General features: G+C 39.2%; 1 protein-coding gene across 1 annotated transcript; it reads left to right on the top strand.

The window, feature by feature from the left end:
* Window positions 1-1434: 1434 nt before the first annotated feature.
* Window positions 1435-20121, top strand: IFT57 (intraflagellar transport 57; the record flags this gene model as incomplete). Its single annotated transcript, XM_082003690.1, has 11 exons — window positions 1435-1646; window positions 4077-4239; window positions 5321-5439; window positions 6379-6469; window positions 10786-10854; window positions 11391-11513; window positions 13976-14047; window positions 15209-15340; window positions 16270-16332; window positions 18169-18235; window positions 19457-20121. 11 exons carry the CDS (start codon window positions 1435-1437, stop codon window positions 19633-19635), a joined length of 1290 nt encoding a protein of 429 aa, XP_081859816.1. The 3' UTR covers window positions 19636-20121.
* Between the last annotated feature and the right edge of the window lie 234 nt (window positions 20122-20355).

Below are 20355 nucleotides of genomic sequence, written 5' to 3'. Positions count from 1 at the left end.
TATATATACAATGAAAATGAACACACAGCTCTCCTGAAGCTGTGGAGTTTTGCCTCTTCCCTGCTCCTTTCACAGCCACACCTACACATACCAGAGCTCAAGTGTCTAACATGCAAGTTCACTCCTGACCCACAATTAAAGCTGTAGTATGAACCATGTTTCTATACGAGTGAAGCTTGCACACCTTTTTAATTCACTTCTCCCTGTTTGGCTTTAATAAGCTTTTTCTCTTAACCATTTCTTTTGTCTGGTTTTGTTGGACAAACTCTTTAATGATAACTCCCGCAAGCTGTAACTGAGTAACAGAAGAAATCAGTGATAGTCAAAAATGTGATTTCTACAGCAGTGGTGATGCTGCTTGGGGATTTTCCTCAGGCATTACAACAGCAGGAGCACTGCAGCTGCAGTACAGACCAGCAATTCTCTTACTAAGGAAGAGTGTAGGAATCTGATGCAGGCAGCGAGGTAAATTCTGTATGGGCTCATAAAAAGAACACAAGATACAAATTATCACGCCACTCTTCTCAAAAAGCTGGTAATCTGAAACTAGTACAGTAAGTGCATTGAGCTGTCTGCAGGGTAGGTAATTATTTTCTAACAATATTTCACTAGTGCTTCATTTTCTCCAGACAATTCAAGCCTCACGTGTGCTATTTGGTTTCCAGTAGAAGAAACTAATAGAACGACTCAAGTATTTCAGGGAAGAGGGCTTACGAAAAGCCAAACAAAATGCTGGAAGAAGTGAAAGGAAACGGTGTCTGTCCTCAAAGATCCCAGCTGGAGTTAGCAGTACACACATGACCTCTGTCTCCTGCTTTCCTGGGAGAGCCAGCTTTCCCACTCACTCTTTCCCACCACCCCACAAGAGTTCCAGCTGGCAGTCTGGTCTCCAGCTACAACTCCTTTCTTCGCAAGACTTACTTTTCCATACACCCATCTGCAAACTACCGCACTCAGGCCACGAGCTCTGCTATCAGCTATCGGTAGGTATAGTTGCTGCCTCTTCTCAGCCTGCACAGCATAACGTGTTCACAGCTTAGTATTAAATCGGGTAAACGTTTCACTGAGGAATCAACACGAAAGCCCCGTCCTTTCAGACGCGTGGCACCCGTCAGGCAAAGAAGAGCAGCAAAAATAACAAGCGCCAACTCCTCAGCCCTGCCGCAGCCTCGCGTCTCCATGGTAACTGAGCGGAAGTGACGAAGCTCAATGCTTTACAATCCCTCCCCCTCGGCGGCAGCGTGTAGTGTGGCGAGCCGAGGGTGGGCCCTGTCGCTGTCACGCCGCCGTGGAGCGGTGATTGGATGTTGACCCGGCATGCCTCATCGTCATTGGTGATTCGCGCTGGACAGGCACGGCTTCTCGGCGCCCCGGGCACGTGTGATTGGTAGGACCAGTTGCCTTGGTTACGGGCTGCGGCATTGGGTCTCCAAGATGGCGGAGGATGCCGCGGGCGGCGGCGGGACGCGGCGTGGCGCGGCGGCAGGAGAGCGGGACCGGGATGAGGAGTGGGCGGCGGCAGCGGAGCGGGGCCCGGGTGCGGCCTATCACATGTTCGTGCTGATGGAGGACCTGCTGGATAAACTGAAGCTGCTGAGCTACGAGGAGGAGGCGCTGCAGCGCCACAATATGCGGCCGTTCTCCAGGTGCCCCTGGCCCGCTCCTCCAGGCGGCTGGTGGCGGCGCCTGGGGACGCGGAAGGCCCTGGGGAGGGCGGCGGCCACCTGTCCGGGAAAGCGTTCGCCTGGCGGCGGGTGGGCGGCTGGGCAGGGTCTGCTGGGACCCAGGGCGGGGGCGCCGCGTGGTCCGAAGCTCCACGCGTGAGTGTCCGCAGCTGCCACGGCTGCAGCGCGAGCTGTCAGACATTGCGCCGCGGGTGTGCGCGGCCGGGTGCAACTCCCGGTTGCTAGCAGGAAGAAATCCTGCCGTGGTGGGGTTAGGGAAGGAAGGCTGGCCCTCGGATGGCGAGGTGCCCGGGGCGAGTGAAAAACGAGCCGACTTCACGGCTCCCCGTACGGTTTTGAAGCTTTCGGTCCTGGAAGTCCCTCCGAAGGCTGAGATGGGATAAGTAAATAGGTACTTGACCTTCCCTCCCCCCAGCAGGTATTGAATATTTGCATGCCAGTGTATCTGTGCAAAAAAAGTAATTCTGCCCTACACCAATTTCTTCTATTCAGGGTACCTACTTGTGGGGTGTGTGTATTTGTGAGGGGACTTGAACACATTGTTTTTAAGTCTGGTTTTTCATATCTAATAAATCTTTCATATGTAATTTTTTTTAAATTATGGTGGAAGACAGGAAATGTGGGAAACGGGCCCAATGTGCTACCAACATCCACCTGCCCAAATCACTTTCAAATCGACCTGCCAGTTTCAGCAGGCTCCACAGCAGCATGTCACACAGTTAAGCTTCCTATAAGTAACAGTTTGGTAGGGGGGGGAAAACGTAGTCCAGATTTATTCTTTTGTTGGGGGAAAAAGGCTCGAGTATGAACGCAGTGGCTATAAGCTGGTTTTAGCCAACTGTCGGACTGTCAATATATTTGGAGCAAGGAAGCAAATCTTTGTCCATCGTAGCAAGCATCTGTGTCTGTAAAGGGAAGCGTTTGGTTATGAGTATCCAGTGTGCACATGATTTATTTTTTTGGGGCAGTAACTGTGGTCTGATTTTATGGACTGAATTCTCGTTAGGACCACATCTTTCAATTTAGTGTTATCCAAAATAGACCCATTTTGTGTACCTTGCTCTCTAAAGCAACTCAAAGCACAGTAGGTGAGGGTGGGTAGAAGGATCGCTTCAAAAACATGCTCTTAATCTGAGTTTACGCACTGATTTAGAGACACCAGCCTCTTGCCACTTTGGAGGAATATGGGAAGGGAAAGAGGTTTGGGGAGCTTTGAAGCAAAAGGAACCGGATGTATTGCTGTTGTCAGGGAGAGTATTTGGGGATGTCAAGACGGGAACAGGAGGTGAGATTACTGTGGTGTAATGGCATGAATGAGGCCAATATGCAGAAAGAGGATGCGTCTTTTTAGGCAATGAGGCTTCACTAAATTTGTTCTCCTCTCCTCAGTGAAGTGCCATTCAAGTTTTCATGTGGTCACTTGGTGCAAAATTTATTCCTTTTTTTAATTTATTTACTTACTTATTTTTAAAGAGGCATAATCGTATACCCAAATAGAAATACCTTTCTTTGTGTTATTTGTCTAAACTCCCTTTAACAGAGAGCAATATGCGCTTCTAAAGCATTTTTCAATGTGTTCTCAAGTAGATTAAAAGATGAGACAAATTCACCCTGGCTTCCAGTGTCATGTGTAAAGGTATAAAGCTTTAGCAATGCATCATTTTAATTTTGTTTTTTGAAGTAGGCTGTTTGCTGTGTGATGTTGACAGTAGTTCTCAATCGCTTTTGCTAATCTATTCAGAGGATGTTTTTCAAATTTAAATTTTGTCTTGCACTGTAAATCACTTGCCCTGTGAAAAATGCCCAAGATTTAGCAAAATCTTATCTCATTCATGGCCTACAAATTATTGGAAATTGCAGATCTTTGACTTTTGATTTTTTTGAGTTTTCAAATATTTTATGTTATGCAAGGGACATTTGAACGAATCCATTGTATAGGCTCTTGATTAGTCAGTGGTGGTATTTTATGAAGTGATGGGATGGATTCTGCATCCGTAAAATTAAATGGGAGCAGAATTGAGCTCATCATGATTTGAGACTGCTCAGGTAAATAAGAGGAGTAACTTGGGTTTATGTGGAAATGTTAATTTGGTGGTGTTTAACTGAAGCTGTATAATCCTGCTGGCAGAGGAGTACCCAGTTTCCATTTGATTCCTTGGAAGTCTTACGTTGATTAATAGCTTACTCAAAGTGGAAAACAGGTGAGCTGCATGTAGAAAACTTAGTCTGCTGTGGTTATGTGTGAAACTAGACATCCTGAATTTAGTTCAGATGGATCAGTCATTGAAAAAGTCAGTTAAAGAAACTGCTTTCTAGCCTGTGCTGGCCTATAATGCTGTAAGAGCTCCAGGAGCTCAAAATATTTACCATTTTTTTCCCCTTTTTAAACAGGCACTACTTTGCACTGCCCACTAATCCCGGTGAGCAGTTCTTTATGTTTTCCACGCTTGCTGCTTGGCTGATCACTAAAGCAGGACATCCCTTCGAACAGCCACAAGAATATGATGACCCCAATGCAATAATATCAAATGTACTCTCAGAATTGCGATCATTTGTAAGTGTTGAACATGCTGTTTTCCCAAGTGTATTTCAAGAATGTGCATCACCTTCAGAAGTAACAGTAATGACACACTTCCTTTCCTGTCTGATTATGTTCCCAAGGACTGGACAGACTTTTCCTATCTATAAGTTTGTACTATGTTAATGAGTTAATTGGAAGTTTATGCTGTGTGTACCTACTTGCTAACTTTTTTGGCACTACAAAAATGGTCTTACAATATTATATGTGATTCCAATTAATTTTGTTCCACAATCTGTCAAATGGATTAAATTGGGCTTAGTTCTTGTAGTGCCACATATGTTGCTCATTTATAGCAGTATAATTTACAAAGATTTTATCTTGCAAGTTTACACTGTGCTTGTGATCCTGCTCCTCCAAAGTCAATCGTATAATTCATAGTGAAGGAAATGGTTTAGAATTGTGTTCATTTTTTTTTTTTTTTATTGTTAAGGAGTAAAAGAGTGCATAAACTGCCAGGAACTATTGGGATTTTTTTCAATATTAAAAAAAAAACCCACCGAGGTCAGGAGAGTATCAACTTATGGGAAGTGTGATCTTATGGAAGATTATACTGTGGTACAGCTGTGAAGGATGTTAAGAACACTGCTCTCTAAAGGAGTTACTTGAAAAAAACCTAAGATATTTATTCTGTAAGAGAGAAATAAATAAATGTAAATTTTTTTATAAAAAAAATCTGGAACAAACAAGGCAATGTTGAAAACCTGGTGGTTAAGTCTCAGTACCTGAGTTCCTCCATAGCTGTTCTTGCCTTGCCAGCATGTCATTTGTGTGCTTGACCATCTGTCTCCCTTGCAGCTTCTGACTCTTCTGCTCCCTGCAAGTATCCTCTTACCATGTGCTTTAAGATTTCTACACTGCATTGTTCCTTGGGTTGTTCAGTTTTTGCTTCTGTTGCCTGACTGGAGCTGCATAAGGGAAGGATATGAATTAACATTGGTAAAATCTTCATATACAATGGACACTTTTGTTTTAGCATAGTAAAGCTTGTTACCTCCCTGAGAGCAAACGCGATTGATGGGTAGCCGTTCATAAACAGTATATCTCTTTATTTTAGGGAAGGCCTGTGGATTTTCCTCCCTCAAAATTAAAGGCAGGTTACGGAGAGCAAGCATGCTATGTTCTTGATTGTTTAGCTGAAGAAGCCTTGAAATACACTGGCTTTAGCTGGAAAAGGTATAGTGCACTTTTAAGCATCTTCCCTTATACGTTGTTTTCCAGCGAGCAAATGTAAGTTGTAATTTTAAAGATAAAACATAGTAATTACCAAAAATGTTTTACTTAATGTTTCATGAGATGTAAAATTCAACTAGGCTTGAAGCAGTGGGATAAATAAATTCCTATTGCAATTTCACACAATTTAGTCTATTACCAGCAAGGATGAGCTTGGGCCATTGATATTCTTAGCTAATTAACAAAGATTTGACTAATGACCTTTTTTTGGTCATTTTCCTATGTATAACTGCTTGTTAAACTGACAGTTGAGTTGAAACATGTTAGTATTCTTTTAGGTCCCATCAGTGAATCTTGACCTCTTCAGTTGGAGGTATGCACAGTATGTGATGATGTTACAAGTAGGCTACAATAACTTTGAGTATTTAATCTGAAGGAAATCTTAGGAGAAACTAGATGACAGATAATTTCAAGTACATGAAAATTTCTTTAGAAGTGCTCTTTATTTCATTCCTTCCCTCAGATGGGTTTTGAAATGGATATAGTGGAGTAATTTCTACTTTGGAAATATTTTACTGTTACCTTTATTTAGTACACAAATGCGACCGTAAGCTGAAAATGAGTCTCTGGTGACTTGCACTTAAATTTTAAGATTAGGTTAGACCAAAAGAGAAAATTGCTCAAAATTTGCTCCCCAGATATCTTTGCAGTATGAATGTACTGTACTGCCTGGCATAATAACTAACCCTCAATTTTAAGACAGTCAAAGATAAACAAAGACTTTTAAGACTGAGCATTAATTTTATTTAAGTGTGTGAGCCACTGTCTAGTCATATTCCACATCATCCATACTTCTCATGGATGTTTACTTAGGAGCAATTTACAGAGCTATTTCCAATTTGCTGTGTTTAAAAGCTCTTCTGTTCTTTGAACTAATTTCAGGCCAGCATATCCAACAGAAGAGCTAGAAGAAGAAGAAATAACAGAAGATGATGCAGAATTAATAATTAATAAACTGGAAGAGGATGTTGTGGTAGGTTTACCTAACTGGTTTTGCTTACTATCATTATTGGTCAGCTATGAAGAGATTTTTCTCACTGTTCATTTTATTTGGCTTTGTTTAAGAAGTCTTTTCTACTAGCTGTTCCATTGCCCTTTTTTCCTGCATCTCCTTTCCTGCATCATCAGCTTCTCTGTAGAGTTTTTTGTTTCTTTTTAGATAAGGTTGTTAACCCTTTGGGACAGAGCTTATGTTCTTACATGCATTTATAGTTAATGTATGGTTAGATTCCCCTTCACTTTACATTAAAATTGCAGAGACAGAGTACAAGCTGCTGATGTTAAACAAAACTTCAGTCCTGGTTTACGGAATTGCCTAATGTTTGGTTAAAATTTGCTCAGCACTGAATTAATAGTTACTGTTGTAACTCAGATTTCACTGCAAATAGGAAACAGTAACAGTAACTTAGGTACTTAGTTGATCTTAAGATTTGGGAACAGGGTAGATGGAAAAGAACAACTGGAAAATGAGCATTTGTTTAAAATCACCAGCAAAGACCTAAATAAAGGTTGCAGAATTGTTCTTGTAGAGAAAGGACATGGCAGCTCATCGCTATATATTCCATGAATGAAGTGGTAATATCCAATCATCCATTCTGACTGCAAAATAAATCTGTCTTCTTTGAAATGCCTTTTACCAACAAGATGTCAATGTTTGAGGATGAACTGTTTTATTTATTCCTGCTTTTTAACTATAATAATTACAGTCAAGTTGTCAGTTCTATGAAACAGCCTATGAAATACACCTGTAAGTTCAAATATGCTTTTAGGAGTTACTGATGGGTGTGTCACGAGCAAGTGGTAGGGCTGCTTAAAGAGTCACCACCAAAAATACCAGAAAGCGAAATGATTTTAATATAGATTCGTAAAAAGGTACAGCTTAACAGAATTCGATGGCAAGGTTCACTCTATTACTTACTTAACATGAAAAGGTGTACAAAGAGAAACCAAGTTACAATTAGATTGGAATGATTTGCTTGTGGATCGAACCCAGGCTAATGTGGTTTATATGTATATTGAGAAGAGAAAGTAGGGAAGACCCTCCCGTTGAGTCACGAGGTTCAGAGTGGACCGAAATCCACCCCTAGTCCCAAAGTTGGTCAATGGTTTATGACTAAAGGGATAGGGTATCGGGGATTCTGATGTAGTGCTTCGTGTGACTTTAAAATAACAGCAGTCAAATTCACTAACACTATTGAGATAAATCACAATATCAAATCATATAAAACTTAGTAACATAATTAACCTAAAACTTACTAAGATTAATGATATTGAGACAAATCATGGTATTAAATCATAGCAACATACTAAGATCAGACACTTAAAGAGATATAAAGAAAAGAGATAAATATATACAAAGGTACCTTTAAATGCCCCCCTCATATTTGATCGAATACTCACGTGGAATGCTTTTGCACCGCTCAATGGGTGATCAGCTGAGCTTCTGAGTTGATCGTGAACTTGAGGGTTCACGGGCTCTGAGAGGCGTCTCTCAGAGGAAGGTGCTGATCACAGCCTGCTGCGGTCCAGGAGGGCTCAGAGTGTCTCACTAGGGACCACTATTCATAGGACTGGGAGATGATTGACCTTAGGCATCAGGAAATTTCCATCTTTGCCACAAATCATTTGGTGGTAATTGCTACAATTCTTGACATCCCAGTGACGCTGGTACCAATCCACCTGAATCACGGCTAGATAAGATATGCTCCAAGGCTGTCCGGGGATGTTGAGTTACTCCCATCTACGGAAGAGCACTTAGTACTGCCAAACTCTCTGCTCCAAGGCCAAGGACTACCGAGCAAGGCGGGGGGGTAGGGATGCACCATCACAGGGTGTTGAACAGAAGTTGTTTCTTGCTGACTGACTTTCAGCAATTGAAGATTATTTTTATGAGAGTTGGAATCTCACTGTTTCTGGTAGTGTAACATTATCACAAGACATTGTCATTTTCACAGGCCTCTGTCAGTCTTCTCAAAGTGAATCTTTTTACTGCTGATTTAAACTTAAGATTTTTCTGGAGAGGGAATTTAGCTGAAGACAAAGTGAAAATTACAAAAAGAAGTTAGTTTCGCATCTGATTTCTCCAAAAGCTGATGATTCTGTGCAAAATAAATGTAGATCAAAACCAAAATATCGAAAGCTGTGAGCCTGGAAGTGTTCGCCTGCTGGGTCAGTAAATTACTTGAGGAGAAAACAATTTTCTGCAGTGTTAAGGCCCAGCAATACTGCATAGAAAATGCCATAACTGTCCCATTTTTGTGTTCACATTTTTCAAGTGCTTGGGAAAAATTAAAGGTCAAAAAAGTTGGAAATAGGGTGCCAGTAATGTTATCGTATGGTTCTGATCATAGTCCCAATTTATATGCCACTACAGTTCACAAGAATGTAAGTTGAAGAGTTTGCTTCTCTTTGTCCTCGTCTCACAGTTTTCCTAAGTATTGCATTATTTTTCTCATTTTTATTAGCCAAGAAAATTCCCAGACTTTTATTATTAAATTTCATACAATATGCAAATATTGTGATGTGGATGTCTGGCAGCATTTTTATCAGCTTTGAAGTCTCCACAGAAAAAGCCTTGAATAATTCTGAGAACAATAAGATAACATTCTGTATTGCATGTTTGACCAGCCTCAGAAATGTAAGCTGTTGGCTAAAAGCATTAAATATGAAAACAGTCAGCTGTCTGCTCTTTTCTGTGTCTCATTAAGATCTAAGCTGTTTAAATTGGGAGGTGGGGAGGAAACAGTTAACTACGCACAGTTGAAACCCTTCAAAGAACCTCTGTATTTGCTCTCCTGTGGTATCTTAGGCCATGACTTTCACAACTAACATATTTTATTAGCTCTTCTGAGTTTGTGTCTTAATTAAACCATTGAGCTATGTTTCTACCAAGTGGATAACCACTTTTTTGGAGCCCCTAATGGTTCTACAGGGATTAATTATATGCTGATGTAATTCTTTTTTCCCCAGTCCATTATTGCTGCCAATATATTGATATGTCCTGGATGTATTAGCTGTATCCATAATTGAATTTAGCAGTATTTTCAGTAGTTAAATGCTAATGATGAGGTTCATTGATTGTTCTTCTGGTTTTGATTCTTCTGAATAAAATTGATGAGGCTGACAGAGACAAGCCTAGTTCTGTAAATCTTGAGGAATTAGGTGAACAGCAGCCAGTGAGGCTGGCTGTGCAAGGAAATCTGCAGTTTGGTTCCTCAGTTGTGATAACTAGTCTTGTTGTCATGGTAGCGTTGTAATGTGTTCTTCTAAGTGCTGTGCAAATATATATTGTCCATCTATCAAAAGATAGTCCCAGTCTAGTCACCATTATTTTCTTGCAAGTATTCAGGGGACTTAGGGGCCAAACATGCCAGAAGAAAATAAAATGGTCCCTGTTAGTTAAAAACTAGGTAAGGTACAGGAATAAGCTCCCAACTTTTCACTGAGTCTTTAAGGGTTCTACACTTAAGACCTGTGTTATTGCAGCATTCATGATTTGTCTAGAAAGGAGGTGAATGATGAAATTTGACTTTGGTGGAAAAGATGATGGCTAACAGAAGAGCTACAGGACAAGGTGTATAAGGGGGAACTGTATGGGTGATAAAATGGCAGGTGAAATTCAGTATAGATAAATGGAGGGTAACGCATGGCAAAAGCATCTTTGGCTTATGCAGTGGTGGGCTCTGAGCTAATTATGATCACTGAGGAATGCGATTTTGAGACTATAATTCTATAAAACCATCAGCCCAGTGTGTAGTGTCATGGGCAAGAAAACAAATCAATTACCTCAATTTGAATTGCATCATTCTGCACACTTTTTAAAATGTGGCATCATTCTGCAGCTCCAAATCTGTAGTGCAGACAACATCTTGAAAACTGTTCAAGTCTGGTTGTGGTTTGCCTTTTTTTTTGTTTTGGTTTTATTTTTAATGCAAAGCTTTAGGAAATACATAAGAAATTACAGTTACCATACAAGTATTGATAATGGCCCATTTGATGTGAGAGGGCTTAGGTTTTGGGGGTTTTTTTGGTTGGTTGGTTTAGTTTTTAAATACTGTGGTACCATGAGGGAAATGTGGCATAGCTTTCACCTTTCACCTTGTCCCAGATACTGTGTCCCTTCATAAGATTTTTAGGTAGATACAAGCTCCATTATCATAAACTCTCCATGTCTTGGTTTGTTCAGAAATTTGGAATTTAATACTCCTTGTCCGGTGCTTCTGCAAAATAAAATCATGAAGAAAGATTGTACAATATTTACTGAAGTCTTACTTTGAAATTTTCCTTAAGGAAGAAGAGTCGGACAGTGAAGAGAACTTTATTGACCTGAATGTTTTAAAGGCACAAACGTACAGATCGGTAAGTTGTTACTCATCAGTCTTCTCTTGAGAGATTTTTACATCTGTAGCAGCAATTTATTTCTGTTGGATTCAAGTGTGAAAGTCCTGATATAGTCTAAACTTTAAAAAACATTCCAACTGAAACAGAACCAGCTTATTCTAAAAGAAAAAAATACATCCAGTTTCTGAACTGTTATCACTGCAAGGTTGCTGGAAACATTTGCAAGATATTTTTGCAGAGACTTTTAGGGAAACATGGTATTAGCTTCTTGAATATATTTTAATTTCCACCCCTTGCTCTTTCTGGAATATATTATAATATTTTATACATTTTATTCTTTTCAATTCTAAATATGATTATAAGATGTATTTATTTTCATTCCTCGTCTTTATGAATTCAAAGAAAGCTGTTAAAGAAATCTATTGTTATCAGCAGTCTAGATCATTCTGGATATAAATAGTTTTCTGACTATGAACACTGTAACATGATTTCTAACAGTTCTCACTATGGATAATGATGATATTTTGTATACAAACTTTGTGATTTTTATGTAGGACGTGAATGACTCTGCAAAGCAAGAAGAGATTTTACAGTCCACGACAGATGCAGCAGAGTGGAATCTGGAAGTGGAACGTGTGCTTCCACAGCTGAAAGTTACAGTCAGGACTGACAATAAGGTATGTGAGAATGGCTGTGTACACATGGTGATTAAAGTGTGATTTTGGTCAGTGTTGTTTACTTTCCATTTACAACTTTTTTTCTTTTGTCATGCCAACAATTGTGAATAATGGACTCTCCAACGCTACCTTGTTTGAATCTTTGTCACTTACTTTTGACTCTAGAAGCAATAATTTTCAGTAGGTTTTTTTTTTTCCAATATTATATAAGAATATTTTTTTTTGCTACTTAACAGGGCACCTTATTTCCATATATTTATTCAGTGGAAACTTCTTAAATTATTAAACATTTCCAGTGTATTCATACTTCTGAAAAATTTTACCCTTAGTTTAGCAGCTATTAAAACATCTTCCTGGAAGAGAGCTGAGAAACTTCTTATCTTTCCACTGTTCAATTTATCAACCACATGAAAGGTTGATTGTGTGGGTCCCCCTGAATACCAGCATATACCCTCTGCCTGCCTCATACCCAGGCCTGGATCCAGGGCCTACGACTCGATGGCTAGTTTAAAGTCTGCTGTTGAATTTTACACATGCACAGCAGGTTTAAGGAAGATGCAAACACTTGCCTGTCCCCAGCTCAGCCTCTGGCACCACCCACATGGGCTTGTGACCTGCAGTCTCACTCCAGCTGCTGGCACTGAGCCCCTCACTTCCTTTACATGCACCAGGCCTTCCCAGTAACTGGATTCTGGGATACATGCCCATCCTGCCTTGGTGGCCGAGACCCTCACCTGCTCCTGTAGCTACCACTGAGACCCCACTCTCTCTGGCTGCAGACGCCACAGATCTGGGACACCTGCAGCCCTGGTCTGATTCTAGTTGCTGGCCCCATATCCTGTTTCACCAGCAGCTGGCACTTAGTCCTTGCAGCACTCATACATGCGTGGGATAGGGTGTGAGATTTCACAGAAAGGTAATTAAAAAAGAATTTAATAAGAAGATAGGACAGATTGCGGTGATGAGGCACAGGGCTCATTCAGACAAGTAGACTGACTGGCAACAGTTTACACATGACCAGACCCTCTTATATCCCTCTCTGTTCCTCACTTTGTTCCTCTCCAGCCCGCTTCCCCTGCATGTTGCTTCATTGGTTTGCATAGTTGCACCAAACCTTGTCTGGAATATCCAGAACCCCCAGGTTTGCATTCTTATCAGTTGCAAGGGGCAGGTTCACTTTCTTTGAAGTGATGCTTGCAGTCTCTTCATAGCCCATCAGTGAGTGGGACTGATGAGCTTTGTTTCTTGTCCTTGTCTCCCTTAGTGTTTGTCTGAGAGGTCTGTGTTTTGTTTTTTTCCCACCCCCTTTTCCTTATCATCCATTTTGACTAGGTTCTCGATCAGATAATTGTGCTAATACAAACATTCTCACACTCCACATGCCCTTATCCATTAGTGTAACAGGCCAGGTTTGTTTTCCTGTTACTGCCTCCATTATTGTTTGCCGGTCAGGTTTGTGCCTCTATGTTTTGCTTAATGTCCTTTTGACAAGGTCCTTGATCAGATAATCTTACTGTCACCTTCCACATATCCTTACAGTACCTATTTTATGAGAAAGTCTCCTAAGGTTTGATTTCAAGTGATAAAGATTTATTAACATCACTTTTTTTATTTAACACCTAAAACAGTACAGTGCCAAAAGCTTAAAAATCTTAAAAGCATTTTTAGCATGTTCAGAAACACAATACTGAAATAGCAGTAATTCTGCAGTGCTGCTACTCTGCTTCACTTTGAACTCACAGTCTGTCTGCAGCTGTGCTTTGGGTTTGGGAGATGTAAAAAGTTTGCATTGATAAGGAGAAATTTGTGATAAAGCTTGGGAACTGGAACTGATTTCTAAGTAAAAGATGCTTACCTATCGAGTTAAAACGCACCTTTTCTCATCCCCCATCCCTGAATCCATGGATGTTTCCTACGACCTAGAAACTGCAAATAATTTTCCCCCTTTTAATTTTGTCCCACTATCAAAAACAAGTTCAGGTATGCCTGCCTCTTTCACTTCTTTCCGTTCTTCTCCTGATAATAGTAAGGGCTAAGTGGAAAGGGGATCTGATAGTCTGGAACTGGTAAGTGTTGGGTATTTGAAGCACTCCTTTTATCTAAGAATAAGCTGAACTAGCGCAGCTATTATCAATATTTTCAGTATTTGTGCCCAGACTGGTTTCTGGCAGAAATAGTTCCACAGAGATCAAACAGACTCTAAAAGGCATAACTACGGTGGTATCAGTGAGGGAGTCAGTGTTTGTTTATGGATCTGAGTGTCACATGTGACATTTAGGAGATTTATAAATTGGTTCACATTAAGCAAGTGCCTCTGGATATGAACATGGCAGTGGCAGAATGACACACAGTAATACCATAAAAGAGAACTGACCCTGCCTTGCATACCAGCCTTTGTTTGGTAACCAGAGAAAGATAAAAGTTGTACTTACCTGTGTTTTACTTTGTGGCATCTTTTTTAGGATTGGAGGATTCATGTAGATCAAATGCATCAGCATAAGGATGGAATTGAATCTTCTTTGAGAGAAACTAGGGTATGTCTTGTATGTGCAGACTATTTCACTGACCTGTCAGCATTTTTATTTTCTCTTTTACTTGATGTACGTTAAGAACTAAATTGATTTTTTCCCCCTTCATTTTATTTGTGCTAATGCTGTAAAACTAAAAAGGGTAATATACAATAATGATGATTAGGGACAGTGGGACTGCCAGAATATCCTGTGGGAAATAGTTGCATATGTGAGGATTAAACAGGGATTTTAGGGTTCATTAATGTATGTGTTGTCCCAAAAGTGGGATTGTATACCCAGTGTGCAACATGCCAATACACACAGAGTAGAGGTATTTTATTTATAGCACATTTGTGCAGATATGGGTGCTAGGTGGTATTCCACAAAGCTAGCACACCACACAGAGGAATCGCCACACATTTATCCCCTTATGTGATTAGCAAAAACCATAGAGAACCCTCTCAAGTTTACATTCATTGGCTACTAATTACCACATTGCTTATTATGGGTTACACATATTCAAACTGGCGCGCAGGCTCCTCAAAAGGGTGGGGGTCTAATTTGTATTGTCCCTCAACTGAGTCGGTGGTCGCGATCTCCCCCTGCCACCTTTGTGTCTACCCCAGTTACTGGGGATTCTGCTGACCTCATGGCAGTTGCATTTTTCAAGAGTGGTGCAGGAACAGCTAAGTCTTCATGGTTTACTGCTTAAGTACAAATGCTTCTTCATCTTCTTGACCACCAGATCCAGTTTCATTCTGATGTTGTAACCTTTACGGTATTGTTAACTCCTACTCACCTGCATGAGAGCTTTCCCTTTGCCTCAGATATCATGTGCATTACCATAATGCTGACTACAGAGAGCAAAATAGAATAATACAATCTGAAAATGTGCTAATAAAAAAACCACAAAATACTGTCAAATACTGTTGTTAGACTAACTTACCGACATTGACATTTGTAATTAATTGAGGAGGGGAGAGTGGAATCAGTAAAACTTCAAATACATGGTTTGGAGGTGGGCAAACTAGAACACATTAGGAATAATTTTTCGTTGGCCAAGCACAGCATTTCTGTACTATTTTTCTCTCTCACTTGTAGGCTTCCATACCCTTTCTTCATTACATTTTAATACTCTTTGCATACTATCTGTATACTGTTAACCCACAGAATATTATTTTCCAGGGTTACCTTGACAAACTCCATAATGAAATCAGCAGAACACTGGAAAAGATCAATAGCAGGGAAAAGTACATCAACAATCAGTTGGACCACTTGGTTCAAGAGTACCGTTCAGCACAAGCCTTGCTGAGTGAGGTAATGCACTGATCTTTTGTTGTTGCCTTCTCTAGTATTAAATTGCTATTAAGTGAGGGCGAAGGCAAAGAAGACTCGGAGGAGTTATCTGTGAATTCTGCTGTTGGATATAAAGCAGGGAAAATGTTGATTGGCTGTCAAATTATATAGTTTTTAAGATAAACTAGCAATTTTCATTCAACTATTCAACATGGGAAAGTAAATTTTTTTTCCTGAATATTACGTAAATCTGTCACCTATATTCAGCAGCTAGTAAATTGCTAGTTCTGCTTTCCCTGTGAAGTTCACACATCTGTGATGAGTGCAGAAACCACAGTCTCAGTCCAGCACTCATCTCTTCTATTGATTACTCGTCCTAATGTGCACAAAGCACTCTGACTTCTTTACTTCATTTAGTTTTTATGCAAGTAGAGTGCTATTTGAGGAGCTTTTTGATCTGCTAGTTAGGAGGCCTGTATAAGCTGCCATTAGGCTACCCTTCCCATTTGCAGGCATGACATTAAAATATGACTAACAGGATTTGATGTCTGTGCTTTCTCTTTAGCTTACTATTAAACTTCAAGAAACTTTAAGACGATAATTTACTATTGATGAAGAAATATTCTGGGTTTCAGGATTCTGTTCTGTCTGCATTCTGGCAAATTTTCTTTATTTCCTCATGTAAATGATTAGAAAACATAGGTCTTATTGTGTACATATTAGGGCTATTACAATTTTTAAAACTGCTTTAAATTTTTGAATGATAGTCAATACAGGGGCTGAGGTTTCAAGCCTGTCCTCATATGTGTAGCGCTGTAAACGTCATTGGGACTTTGTGGGAGAGTTTCTGGAACTGGGACGTGTGAGAGCAAGTTTTGGTGTTCTCTCTGAGCTATCTGCATACACCTCTTCAGCTTTGTCATTACAGCAAAAAACATGTTTCTTTCCAGGCTAAAGAGAAGTACCAGGAGGGAAGTGGAGGAGTAACTGAAAGGATTAGAGTGCTTTCTGAGGTAAAACCTCACATAATTTCTTTCACTTATTTTAAAACAATCTTCAAAGACTTGGCATTTAGTGTTTGCTGTTTTATGAACCCAGTTCTTTCTGGGTTATAGATTAATCTATTCGTTTAGTGGAGGTGGTCTAGTCCAGACCCTAAATTTTAAATACAGGCTGCCATTGATTTTTAACCTGTGAATTTGGACAACCTATTGTAAGCTTTTAATTTCCCCAGTTTGTAAAAGAGGATAGATGTTCTGTATTTTATAACCTGCGTCCTAGAGTTATTGAGGATTAATCAAGTCATGTTGATAAATTCTTTGGGAGAAGAAAAGCTTAGCTCTTATTTTTAGTTAAAATTTAAAATTTGAGATTTTAATCTTCCAAGCACTTAAAAGCAATAGTTGACTAAGTAGTAATTTTTCCATACCAGTCAAATTATCTTAATACCTAAAACTGTTTTTCTGGGTTTGTTTTTTGTTTTTTTAAATCAGTGCTCTGACAAATTTAAAGAAAAATCCCCAAATGCCTAACTGCCTCAACATGTTGAATGTTTCATGGCATTTCATTTAGAATTACTGCCTGATGTCCAAATTTTTCAACCTTTTGTCCAATGCATAAATTTTTTTTAACAACTCTGGGTTTGAAAAACCCACTTTATTTATTAGATTATAAAGTGTCTGGAATAGTTACATAAAATAGATCACACTATAAGAACGTGCTGGAAATTGTAAAACTGGTTTGAGAGTTTTTAGAATAGAATAGAATAATTCAGTTGGAAGGGACCAGAACGATCATCTAGTCCAACTGCAGTAGGTAATAAACACAGCGGTTTAAAAAGAGTTTTCTAGCAAAGATTTCTGAGTGTATGGATTATTCTGCAGAATTAGAGCTGCCTTCTGTTTCACTCTCAAGGAAGTAAGTTTAAAAAAGAGAGTACTTTACGATGACTTCAGATTTATAATGTGTTTGTGCTTTGGAAAGTATTGGCTGATTAGTAATGATGAATATGTTACTAGTTGGCAGTCTTCAAACTATGTAGATGCAGTGGTGCATATCTGAGGTAAACTAGACACATTGGATATTACTACTGATTTGCTTTCAGGCATGCAATCAAATCTCAGCCCACTTGGTGATACCAGTACCACTTTAGGTATGCATTAATATGCAGCAATGTTTCTTTTCTGTTACTGAAAAGGCTCATTGAAGCCTTGATGAAGGGCCATTTTTATATTGCAGACAAATATACTAAATTATTACGTAGACTGTACCTTAGAATCATGTATTTGCTTTTTCCTCATTGTCTCTAAAGGCAAATGGGTTGACAGATAGTCAGGGCTGAAATGGACTTTTTTCTTCATATGTGCATTTTACATACCCGTACCCATGCCAGCGGCAGCACGCTTGATTGCTGCACCATCTTTTGCTCCCGTGCTGTTTCTCAGGTTTCCACTGTCACCTGCTGAAGTCCTGACACTTCCAGAAGGGCAGCTGGCATGGTCATTTGATGAACCTTGGTCTGTGGGGATATTGGCTCCTATCTTCCATCCAGCATCATACTGCAACACTTCACTGTTGTTTTTATTGTTTTGGGACATGCAGATTCACAGGAACACCATGCTGTTTGGCCAACTTTTTACTCTTTTTGCTGTAATTTTTACACCATTAATTTATTTAAAGTTAAATGAAAATTTTCTTAATGTTTGAAAAAAAATTATTCCTCTGTGTACAACAAATAAGATTAGTTGTTTTTTTTTAACAAATGCAGTTGTTCAGCAGATAATTTTTTTGTTTTCTTTTTTAACTTGACATTCATCTGGTTTAATTAAGAAAAAAATACCTATTTTAAGATTACAGAAGTATTAGAGAGAGTAAAGCAGGAAACAGAAGAGAAAGGAAGCAGTATGACTGATGGTGGTAAGTATGTTTTTGCCTCAAACCAAACACCTGTTTTCTCAGTGACAGGTACATAATTTGTCTTGTATTAAAGAAAAATAAAACAAGACCAGAATGAGTGACTACTCTAAAATATCAGTATTAAAATTTTAGAAGGTGTCTAAGAAAATCAGGAGTCTAAACCTCTTTGAAAAGGTTATGTAAGTTTGCAGAAGGTAGAGATTCCAGGATTTACCCCCTTTGTTAAATTATTTGTAAAAATCTAAAAAAATAGGGTTTGTGTCTGCTTTTAATAGTTATCAACTCACTGGAAGAAATTCACACATTACAGGTTCTAGCCCTTTTTATTCTGAAATAGTTACTGGCAGTGTCTGTTGGATTCTCTGACTAAGGCTATCTGGAGTCAGTGAGAAAATTCATTTTAGTGTTTTGATATTTGGACTTTCTTAATATGTAAAACTACACACCTATATAAATTAGTCTGACTCAGACTTGGGATTTGGTTGTCTGAGATTTTTCCTGATAAATGCATTCTGCTGCAAATGTATAAGAAGTATGAATGCAGAAATAAATTGATGTCAGTTACAGTAGGGCTAAATATGCAAGCTGTATCCATATTTAACTCTAACTGTTACAGCTAATTTATTTAAGTAAAGTTGTAAGCATTATTGTATAAGGAAATTTTGTGCACCCTTTCTTTACTGTGAAGGAGCTACTCACTTGCCTTGCAACACCTCTTCTGTATTGTGGAATGGCCAAAGGTCGGGATAAAATCTAGAGCCCAGAATTACAAGGAGCAATATGATGCAGCAGCAGCATCCCTAGGGTGACATTAGTGGGAAGTGAGGGATTAGAAACAAAGTATGAAGCACAAAACATTTTAATAGCTTTTCACAGGTGAGATGTCCTGCTGTTGAAGGTATTTTCATTTCTCTACTCGAGTCAGGTATCGGGATGAGGCTTTCAGCTGAGTAAAACACATCATTGACAAACCTATCTGAATCTTGATGCACATCTTTATGCAGATCTTAGATGTCAAGAAGACAGCAAAATTGTCATGGCCTATTTAAAGTGTCTTGCATATTAAAAATGATGTATCAATACAGTCATGTCTTTAGAGTGGAACGCCCTTTTGTTCATTCAACTCTTCAATTTTAAGGAGTGAATTATAGAAAATAATGCTTTTGTGTTAAGTAGCTGACGTGGAGTTGCACTGCTTATAATTTTTTTTTTTTTTTACAGCTCCTCTAGTGAAGATTAAACAGGCCTTAACAAAACTGAAGCAAGAAACCGTTCAGATGGACATACAAATTGGTGTAATGGAACACACATTACTCCAGTCAAAGCTGAAAGAGAAATCCAATATGACTAGAGATATGCATGCAACAATGATTCCAGAAGCCACAGTAGATGCCTACTAAAATTGTTTCGAGCTGACTTGGTTTGCCCAAAATACAGTTTTCTACCATTTGCTTTTCAGTTTAGAGGCTTCCTTTGGGGGGGGGGCAGGGCAGGGGGGCTTTCTTTTTTTTCTTTTTTGTTTTTAACAAGTTGCTTGTCATGCACTTTTAAGAAGTAACATGCACACTTTGGACTCAACATGGAGCCATGATTACTTTTGTGCTGTAAAGATTTACTGCAGATCCCCTCCAAATACACTAATAAATTCTTATTAACGAACGTGTCTCTGCTTCATTGGAGAATGTTATGTAGTGTGAAAATCTTTTGAATGATACTGGCAGCCTGTAATCTTGATATTCTACAGTGCTGAAAGAAAATTGCTTGCAAAGGGTTTGAAGGGAATTTAAAATGTGTATTATTGCCATTTACATACATATAGTAGAAAGTATTTAACTGATGATATTGAAAGAATACAGTGTTATCCTTTCACAAAGGCTGGGTCAAAATTGCTGTCAGCTGCAAGTAAAAGTAAATTGGTGCTTCGAATTGGAAGTTTATGAATTAAGCAACAAACTAATATTTCAATAATATTGGCATGCTCCTAGGGCAGCCCTACACAAATGTGTGAATATATTGGGGGGGGGAGTGGTCCTCCAGACAGACTGTTATGAATGTTTTTTGTAATTATTTTTATTTTTACATTGCCTCTAACAGAAGCAATGATAATGAAATCTATATAA

The sequence above is a fragment of the Phaethon aethereus genome (genome assembly GCF_964289735.1).
Source record: "Phaethon aethereus genome assembly, chromosome: 1".
In the NCBI taxonomy this organism is placed as follows: Eukaryota; Metazoa; Chordata; class Aves; order Phaethontiformes; family Phaethontidae; genus Phaethon; species Phaethon aethereus.
The sequence above is the reverse complement of the archived record's forward strand: the minus strand, read 5'-3'. Positions and strand labels throughout refer to the sequence as shown.